Source organism: Osmerus mordax, chromosome 6 (assembly GCF_038355195.1).
Source record: "Osmerus mordax isolate fOsmMor3 chromosome 6, fOsmMor3.pri, whole genome shotgun sequence".
In the NCBI taxonomy this organism is placed as follows: Eukaryota; Metazoa; Chordata; class Actinopteri; order Osmeriformes; family Osmeridae; genus Osmerus; species Osmerus mordax.
In genome coordinates, this window is record NC_090055.1 from 21117725 (window position 1) to 21127724 (window position 10000).

Below are 10000 nucleotides of genomic sequence, written 5' to 3' on the forward strand. Positions count from 1 at the left end.
CTCCCTCTCACCCTCTCTCCTTCCCCTCTCTCCTCCCTCTCCCACCATCCCTCTCTCTCTCCCCCTCTCCCACCATCCCTCCCCCCTCTCTCTTCTCCCCCCTCTCTCCTCCTCCCAGATGCTTCTTCAGTGGTCCCCGGGGGACCAGGTGCCCCTCTCTGCCTCCAGGTGTCAGACGTCAACAGGGACTACATGTTCCTCACCTGGCAGCCTCCCAGCGCCGAGGGCTCAGCCCGGGTGGAGGGATACTTCATTGAGAGGTAGGGGTGATCAGGCTGGTGGAGGGATACTTCATTGAGGGGTAGGGGTGATCAGGCTGGTGGAGGGATACTTCATTGAGAGGTAGGGGTGATCAGGCTGGTAGAGGGATACTTCATTGAGATGTAGGGGTGATCAGGCTGGTGGAGGGATACTTCATTGAGAGGTAGGGGTGATCAGGCTGGTGGAGGGATACTAGATGTGGGGAGGGGCAGTTCTGGACAGATTATAGATGGTGTTTATTTAAACCGAACACCGTAAACAAGATGGTTGAGTCCTAACCTGATAGATGGAGTCTAGGGGAGGCTGGATTAGACCCAGACAGCAGACCCAGCACTCAGCAGGGACATGCTCTTATCAGACCTGGACACCTGCTCCAGAACAGAAACACCAACCACCTTACTCAAAACCTGTGAATGTTTGCCTGTACACTAGGGGGGTGTGTGTGAAGTAGGTGTGTGTGTGTGTGTGTGTGTGTGTGTGTGTGTGTGTGTGCAGTGCCAAACCAGCAGACAAAGACCCTTTTACTTTCCAGTCTCCTAGCAACAGCTGTACACAGGTAGAAGCATCCGGGCTCAGGTGGGTCGCTAGGCACACCGTCGCTAGGTGCCCCATCACTAGGCGCCAGGCATGAGGCTTGATGCTGGGATGTATCAACATCTAATATGTTATTAGCACTGTTATCAACATTATCTTCAACATGTTATTAGCACTGTTTTAACATTATCATCAACATGTTATTAGCACTGTTATCAACATTATTCTTCAACATGTTATTAGCACAGTTTTAACATTATCATCAACATGTTATTAGCACTGTTATCAACATTGTTATCAACAGTATTATCCACATTACTAGCAACATTAAACCTCCCCCTCCTCCCCCCCTCCTCCCCCCCTCCTCCCCCCTCCTCCCCCCCCCCCCCCCAGGTGTGTGGTGGGCTTGGGCCAGTGGAGCAGGTGTAACTCTCAGGTCCAAAAGTTGTGCTGCTATCCTGTGATTGGTCTACAGGACAGCACTATCTACCAGTTCAGAGTGTGTGCTGTCAACCAATCAGGTGTGGGGCCGCGCCTCCAAGCCCAGTGAACCAGTCATAACCACCGACCCCCTCGAACCCTCGAGGACCATGGGTAATACTCACAATCCTGGATGTGTGTGAGGTGAGTGTGTGTGTGTGTGAGAGAGAGAGAGAGAGAGAGAGAGAGAGAGAGTGCAGAGAGAGAGAGAGACAGAGAGAGAGAGTGAGAGAGTGCAGAGAGAGAGAGAGAGAGAGAGAGAGAGGAGAGAGAGAGAGAGAGAGAGAGAGAGAGAGAGAGAGAGAGAGAGAGAGAGAGAGAGAGAGAGAGAGAGAGAGTGCAGAGGAACAGATGGGGCTCTAGTTTGATACCATGGATCATTAGACACACATAAAGACAGGTCTGGCTCTAACCTGCTGTCTCTCTCTCTCTATCTCAAACCTGCTCTCTCTATCTATCTATCTATCTATCTCTAACCTACTCTCTCTCTCTCATTATCTCTCTTTATCTCTCCCTCTGTCATCCTTCTCCACCTACTGCCCTTCAACCCCCCTCTGACTTTTCTCCTCTCTCTTTCTCTCTTCCCTCCCTCCTCATCTCCTCACACTCCTCGCCTCCTCGCCTCCTCCCTCTCTTCCCTTCCCAGTCCTCACCTGCCCCCTCTCTACAGTGGTGAAGGTAGACAGAGGGAGGGAGATCACCATCACCAAGGACCAGTTAGAAGGTGAGCTGAGCAGTTTTCTGAGTGGCACTAGTGGTGCCACTCAGAGCAGGGAGCATGGTGTTCCAACATTGCTTGATAATCAGAGCTGAGTTTCTCAGTCCTCAGTCCTGAAGTCCTCAGTTCTCCTCTCACCCCTCCCTCACTCACTGCTGTTCTCCCTCACTCCTCACCCCCTCCTTCTCCCTCCCTCCTCACTCCTCACCCCTCCCTCACCTCCTCACCCCTCCTTCTCCCTCACTCCTCACCCCTCCTTCTCCCTCCCTCCTCACTCCTCACCCCTCCCTTACTCCTCACCCCTCCTTCTCCCTCACTCCTCACCCCTCCTTCTCCCTCCCTCCTCACTCCTCACCCCTCCCTCACTCCTCACCCCTCCTTCTCCCTCACTCCTCACCCCTCCTTCTCCCTCACTCCTCACTCCTCACCCCTCCCTCACTCCTCACCCCTCCTTCTCCCTCCCTCCTCACTCCTCACCCCTCCTTCTCCCTCCCTCCTCACTCCTCACCCCTCCCCTCACTTCCTCACCCCCTCCTTCTCCCTCCCTCCTCACCCCTCCTTCTCCCTCACTCCTCACCCCTCCTTCTCCCTCCCTCCTCACCCCTCCTTCTCCCTCACTCCTCACCCCTCACCCCTCCCTCACTCCTCACCCCTCCCTCACTCCTCACCCCTCCTCCCTCCCTCCCCCAGGTCAGGTGCGTGTGCCCCTCCCTCCCACAGGTGTGTATGCCTGTGATGTCAGCGACACTTACCTGGTGCTGAGCTGGGCGGAGCCAGATCCACGCGGACGAGAGACACTCACCTACTATGTGGAGAGAGTGAGTCTCACACACACAAACACAGGGTATAGCTTAGTGGTTGAGCCTTTGACTGAAGATCATGAGGTTGAAGGTTCAAAACCCGGTGTACTTTATACATTACCTGTGAGGGTAATTGTCCTCGCTGCAGACAAACCTTGAATCTGCTTCTCAGTCTGCTGGGATTATTTGTACTGCAGCTGAAATATATTTTCTGTTAGTGGAGAACTCCTCTTTCATTTAAGTAAATTTCAGTTCAGTTGTGGTAGAAAGAAAAAGCTTGAAAGTAAAGTTTTCAGTGAGAATGAAAGCGCTACAAAGGATAGGTGCAGCTCAGTGGTTGGAGCATAAATGAAGAGGTTGCAGGTTCAAATCCCACTCGGTACGTGTAGATGAAACAGCATCTGCTAACTTACATGAGAGCTGGAAGTGCATGACCCCTCCACCCTCCCCATATACCCCCTCCACCCACCCCATATACCCCCTCCACCCTCCACCCACCCCATATACCCCCTCCACCCTCCACCCACCCCATATACCCCCTCCAGCCTCCACCCACCCCATATACCCCCCACCTCCCCCTGCATCCACCCCCTCCCTCCAGCAGCTCAGGGATCCAATAACAAGAGGAAGAGCAGCAAACTGCCACAGGAAAAATACTTTATTGCACTTTCATGAGTTGTCCCGTCTCCCTCACCCGTCTCCCTCCCTCCCCTCCCTCACCCCTCTCCCTCCCATATATGAAGTGTCAGGTTATTCTAGAGCTGTGGAGCAGCCACTGAGAGAAAGATTGATAAATGAAAGAAATATTAAGTTAATATTATTAATATTAAAAAAGTGATTATTAATATGCCTCCTTTTCTGTCTACCTGTCTGTCTGTCTGCCTGTCTCTCTCCCTGCCTGCCTGTCTGTCTGCCTGTCTCTCTCCCTGCCTGTCTCTCTCCCTGCCTGTCTCTCTCCCTGCCTGTCTCCCTGCCTGTCTCTCTCCCTGCCTGCCTGTCTGCCTGTCTCTCTCCCTGCCTGTCTGTCTGCCTATCTCTCTCTGCCTGTCTCTCTCTCTCCCTGCCTGTCTGTCTGCCTGTCTCTCTGTCTGCCTGTATGTCTGCCTGTCTGTCTGCCTGTCTCTCTCCCTGCCTGTCTGTCTCTCTCCCTGCCTGTCTCTCTCCCTGCCTGTCTCTCTCCTTGTCTCTCTCCCGGACTGTCTCTTTTCTTGTCCTCCAGTCGTTGGCAGGCAGGAGCAGTTGGCAGCTGACCAGTCTAGATCAGACTGTGTCGTCTCCCAGGTTTCCTGTCTTTGACCTGCAGAGGGGCGTGGCCTACGAGTTCCGCGTGCGTTCAGTCAACAAGTACGGCGTGAGCGATCCCTCCACCGCCAGCCCCCCCCTCACCCTGGGGGATGCCCTGGGTAAGACAGGGAGGGGAGGGGGTTAAGATGGACGTCTTATAGAAATATTGCTGTTCTGATTGTAATGGTTAGTCCAGGGGCCTGTGCTACGAAGCAGGATTTGGGATTAGCGGGGGAACTTCAGGTCTAACCCTGGGTTTTCAGTGTCACCATGGTGGTTCACTTCTTACCAGGATGGAACCTATGCTGCACACCTAACCTTCTCCAGAGCAGTCAATGATAGATCTGGTCTAGGGTCAGAGTTAGTCCTGTTCTGACTTGTTCCTGTGTCCCAGCTCCCCCTGCCCCACCCCATGGCATCCAGGCTGTCAGAGACTCTGATTTGTCCGTGCTGCTGCAGTGGGAGGAGCCTGCCAAGATAGAAGGCATTCTGGGATACTACCTGTACTACAGCGAGGCAGGGAGGGCGGAGTGGCGCACAGTCAACAACAAGCCACTCACCAGCACCAGGTGGGTTACAGCTGCTCCACCTCACACCCGCTCCCATAGAAGACATTTAGTAGAGCAACAATCAAATGCTAGATTTTTCAAGCGGAAAATCTAGTTCTACAGTATTTCGGTGTTTAGAGTCAAGTAACAATAAACAAACTTCTGGTGCTGTAGAACAGACACCTCAGTTATTTACATTTAGTCATTTAGCAGACGCTCTTATTCAGCACGACTTACAGTAAGTACAGGGACATTCCCCCTGAGGCAAGTAGGATGAAGTGCCTTGCCCTAGGACACAGTCATTTTGCACAGCCGAGAATCTAGCCCAATTCCCTAACCGCTCAGCCACCTGACTCCCTATCACTATTTGGTCCTGGTCCTGTTCTGGTCCTGTTCTGGTCCAGGTCTTGTCACTGTGGAGTCTATCAGGAGTGTCTGTGCTGCAGGTTCACGGTGCACGGGCTGAAGGCCCAAAAGGAGTACGTGTTCCGGGTCAAGTCGGTCAGCCGAGCAGGAACCAGCCGATACTCCGACGAGTCCCCTCCCATCCTGGTGAAGTCGGCCGTCTGTGAGTACAACTGCCCTTGGAGATCTACACCACTTCCTGTAGATCACTTCCTGTATATCACTTACTTTAGATCACTTCCTGTAGATCACTTCCTGTAGATCACTTCCTGTAGATCACGTCCTGTAGATCTGTGTTTGTGACATCAGTGTTTGTGACAAACAGGAGGTCATAATCCGCTCAGGTCATCCCTCCAATGTTTAATAACATTCTCAGGTTTGTGTCTCTGTCCTGTCCTCTCCCAGAATCAGTGTGGTGTATGTGTGTGTGTGTGTGTGTGTGTGTGTGTGTGTGCGTGTGTGTGTGTGTATGTGTGTGTGGGAGTGTGGAGCATCCTATGATGACAGGCTATCAGGGAGCCTAATAGCAGGAGAATAGGCCTGGACAGCTGCTGGAGATAATGGCAGCTCAAGAGTCAGGAGTTGGCTCTCACCTCAGTTGTTCAGAAACACACAGAAACACACACAGAAACACACACAGAAACACACACAGAAACACACACAGGGGGACACACACAGAATCACACACTGGGGGGGACACAGAAACACACACAGAAACACACAGAAACACACACAGGGGGGGACACAGAAACACACACAGAAACACACACAGAAACACACACAGGGGGGACACAGAAACACACACAGAAACACACAGAAACACACACAGGGACACACACAGAAACACACACTGGGGGGGACACAGAAACACACACAGAAACACACAGAAACACACACAGGGGGACACACACAGAATCACACACTGGGGGGGACACAGAAACACACACAGAAACACACAGAAACACACACAGGGACACACACAGAAACACACACAGAAACACACAAACACACACAGGGACACACACAGAAACACATACAAGGAAACACACAGAAACACACACAGGGGGACACACACAGGGGGACACAGAAACACACACGGGGGGGGGGGACAGGGACACAAACAGGAACACTGGGGGCTGAGGGGGGGGGGGGGGGGCTGGGGGCTTGGTTGGGACTGTGGGCTAGGAGGCTGGGGCTGCAGGGGCACACCAGTAAAACACATCTACTCTCAGATCTAGAACAAATAAAACAGAATAGAACCAAATGCTCCTCTCCTCCCCACCTTTCTGTGACCCTGGCCCCCCCAGACGTCCCTGGCCCCCCCTCGGCCATCGCCCTGGTGTTGTGCCGCGCCTCAGAGATGGTGCTGAGCTGGCGGGCCCCCGCCTGCAGCGGAGGATCCCCCGTGGGGGGGTACTACCTGGACCGGAGGGATCAGGAGCAGCAGCCCTGGAAGGAGGTGAACACCAGGCCTGCCAGGGAGAGGCAGTACACGGTAAGAGGGGCTCTGGGAAGCTGCCCGGGGCATCACAGGGGGAGTCTGTACCTCAGTGAGTCTGTACCTCAGTGAGTCTGTACCTCAGTGAGACTGTACCTCAGTGAGTCTGTACCTCAGTGAGACTGTACCTCAGTGAGTCTGTACCCAGTGAGTCTGTACCCAGTGAGTCTGTACCCAGTGAGACTGTACCTCAGTGAGTCTGTACCTCAGTGAGTCTGTATCTCAGTGAGTCTGTACCTCAGTGAGTCTGTACCTCAGTGAGACTGTACCTCAGTGAGTCTGTACCTCAGTGAGTCTGTACCTCAGTGAGTCTGTACCTCAGTGAGACTGTACCTCAGTGAGTCTGTACCTCAGTGAGTCTGTACCTCAGTGAGACTGTACCTCAGTGAGTCTGTACCTCAGTGAGTCTGTACCTCAGTGAGTCTGTATCTCAGTGAGTCTGTACCTCAGTGAGTCTGTATCTCAGTGAGTCTCTACCTCAGTTAGTCTGTACCCCAGTGAGACTGTACCTCAGTGAGTCTGTACCCCAGTTAGTCTGTACCCCAGTGAGTCTGTACCCCAGTTAGTCTGTACCCCAGTGAGTCTGTACCCAGTGAGTCTGTACCCCAGTGAGACTGTACCTCAGTGAGTCTCTACCTCAGTTAGTCTGTACCCCAGTGAGACTGTACCTCAGTGAGTCTGTACCTCTGTGAGTCTGTACCCCAGTGAGACTGTACCTCAGTGAGTCTGTACCTCTGTGAGTCTGTACCCCAGTGAGACTGTACCTCAGTGAGTCTGTACCCCAGTGAGACTGTACCTCAGTGAGTCTGTACCCCAGTGAGACTGTACCCCAGTGATTCTGTACCCCAGTGAGTCTGTACCTCAGTGAGTCTGTACCCCAGTGAGACTGTACCCCAGTGAGACTGTACCTCAGTGAGTCTGTACCCCAGTGAGACTGTACCCCAGTGAGTCTGTACCCCAGTGAGACTGTACCTCAGTGAGACTGTACCCCAGTGAGTCTGTTCCTCAGTGAGTCTGTACCTCAGTGAGTCTGTACCCCAGTGAGACTGTATCTCAGTGAGTCTGTACCCCAGTTAGTCTGTACGCCAGTGAGTCTGTACCTCAGTGAGTCTGTACCTCAGTTAGTCTGTACCCCAGTGAGACTGTACCTCAGTGAGACTGTACCCCAGTGAGTCTGTACCCCAGTGAGACTGTACCTCAGTGAGTCTGTACCCCAGTGAGACTGTACCCCAGTGAGTCTGTACCCCAGTGAGACTGTACCTCAGTGAGACTGTACCCCAGTGAGTCTGTTCCTCAGTGGGTCTGTACCTCAGTGAGTCTGTACCCCAGTGAGACTGTATCTCAGTGAGTCTGTACCCCAGTTAGTCTGTACGCCAGTGAGTCTGTACCTCAGTGAGTCTGTACCTCAGTTAGTCTGTACCCCAGTGAGACTGTACCTCAGTTAGTCTGTACCCCAGTGAGACTGTACCTCTGTGAGTCTGTACCCCAGTGAGACTGTACCTCAGTTAGTCTGTACCCCAGTGAGACTGTACCTCAGTGAGTCTGTACCCCAGTGAGACTGTACCTCAGTGAGTCTGTACCCCAGTGAGACTGTACCTCAGTGAGTCTGTACCCCAGTGAGTCTGTACCCCAGTGAGTCTGTACCCCAGTGAGACTGTACCTCAGTGAGACTGTTTCTCAGAGTATACCCCTGTGCCAGGGATACTGTTGATGGTGAAGCTCAGTGGTTAGAGCATTTGACTGCAGATCAAGGGGTTGCAAGTTTTTCCCATGTCCTGAATGTTGCTTTAGATGAAAGCATCTGTTGAATGAAAACGTTATTGTTATTTTGGTGCTGTAAGGAGCCTAGAGGAGGCTGGGTCTACCCCTAGCCCTCTGCTGAGGCTGATTAACAGACAGTCCTGATACCCTTTTCTCTCAACTGAAAACAAGTCTTTCTTCATAGCTTCACCTCAGCCCCGATAGTTTTGACATTAATGAGGATATCGATCGAGGAGAGATTCCATGTTGTCGGCACTGTGCTTTTTCTGCTTATGAAACCAATAACTGTGTTTGTCCAGCTCCTCTGTGGTGGTAGCAGGCCGGCGGCCGACCAACCAGCTCCTCTCATAGAGCCCAGAGGAGCTCTTCCTCAAGCAGGGGCGATCGAAGACCGCTTCTCAATCCAAAAGAAAATACTTCCACCTAGTGGTCAGGATGTGATATAACAGAGAACAATGAGAAACCACAGCATTACATTTACATTTATGCATTTAGCAGACGCTTTTATCCAAAGCGACCTCCAAGAGAGTTTTATAAAAGTGCATAGGTCACTGATCATAACAACGAGATAGCCCCAAACATTGCGGGTAGCCAAACATGAAGCATACATTGTGAAAAACAAATAAGTCCCAAAGGGAAGAACGATAAGAGCATGTAGTTAGACAAGTTACAATTAAACAGCATGAACCTCAAAAGTGCAAGAGTGTACCTGTGGAAAAAGCAAGCAACAATAATATATTTCACGGCGAGTACAATAACTTTAAGACAGTTACAACAAACCAACAAAAGCAACAAGTCTCTCAATAAGAGACTTGTTGCTTTTACATTGTGGTACATTGTGATCCTCCAGGATCACAATGTACCAGGACCCTGGTCTGGCTGGTCTCCCCCCAGGTCCAGGACCCTGTTCTGGCTGGTCTCCCCCCAGGTCCAGGACCCTGGTCTGACTGGTCTCCCCCCAGGTCCAGGACCCTGGTCTGGCTGGTCTCCCCCCAGGTCCAGGACCCTGGTTTGACTGGTCTCCCCCCAGGTCCAGGACCCTGGTCTGACTGGTCTCCCCCCTAGGTCCAGGACCCTGGTCTGGCTGGTCTCCCCCCAGGTCCAGGACCCTGTTCTGGCTGGTCTCCCCCCAGGTCCAGGACCCTGGTCTGACTGGTATCCCCCCAGGTCCAGGTTCCTGGTCTGGCTGGTCTCCCCCCAGGTCCAGGACCCTGTTCTGGCTGGTCTCCCCCCTAGGTCCAGGACCCTGGTCTGACTGGTCTCCCCCCAGGTCCATGACCCTGTTCTGGCTGGTCTCCCCCCTAGGTCCAGGACCCTGGTCTGACTGGTCTCCCCCCAAGTCCAGGACCCTGGTCTGGCTGGTCTCCCCCCAGGTCCAGGACCCTGGTCTGACTGGTCTCCCCCCAGGTCCAGGACCCTGGTCTGGCTGGTCTCCCCCCAGGTCCAGGACCCTGGTTTGACTGGTCTCCCCCCAGGTCCAGGACCCTGGTCTGACTGGTCTCCCCCCTAGGTCCAGGACCCTGGTCTGGCTGGTCTCCCCCCAGGTCCAGGACCCTGTTCTGGCTGGTCTCCCCCCAGGTCCAGGACCCTGGTCTGACTGGTATCCCCCCAGGTCCAGGACCCTGGTCTGGCTGGTCTCCCCCCAGGTCCAGGACCCTGTTCTGGCTGGTCTCCCCCCTAGGTCCAGGACCCTGGTCTGACTGGTCTCCCC

General features: G+C 53.3%; 1 protein-coding gene across 1 annotated transcript in view; it reads left to right on the plus strand.

Annotated features, from left to right (window-relative positions):
* Positions 1-10000, plus strand: part of myom3 (myomesin 3) — a 61381-nt gene that overhangs the window by 27574 nt on the left and 23807 nt on the right. Inside the window, 9 exon segments of the mRNA XM_067237721.1 lie at positions 119-260; positions 1189-1321; positions 1323-1389; positions 1946-1999; positions 2684-2811; positions 4013-4196; positions 4472-4646; positions 5072-5193; positions 6338-6525. Coding sequence (XP_067093822.1) covers positions 119-260; positions 1189-1321; positions 1323-1389; positions 1946-1999; positions 2684-2811; positions 4013-4196; positions 4472-4646; positions 5072-5193; positions 6338-6525 — 1193 coding nt within the window.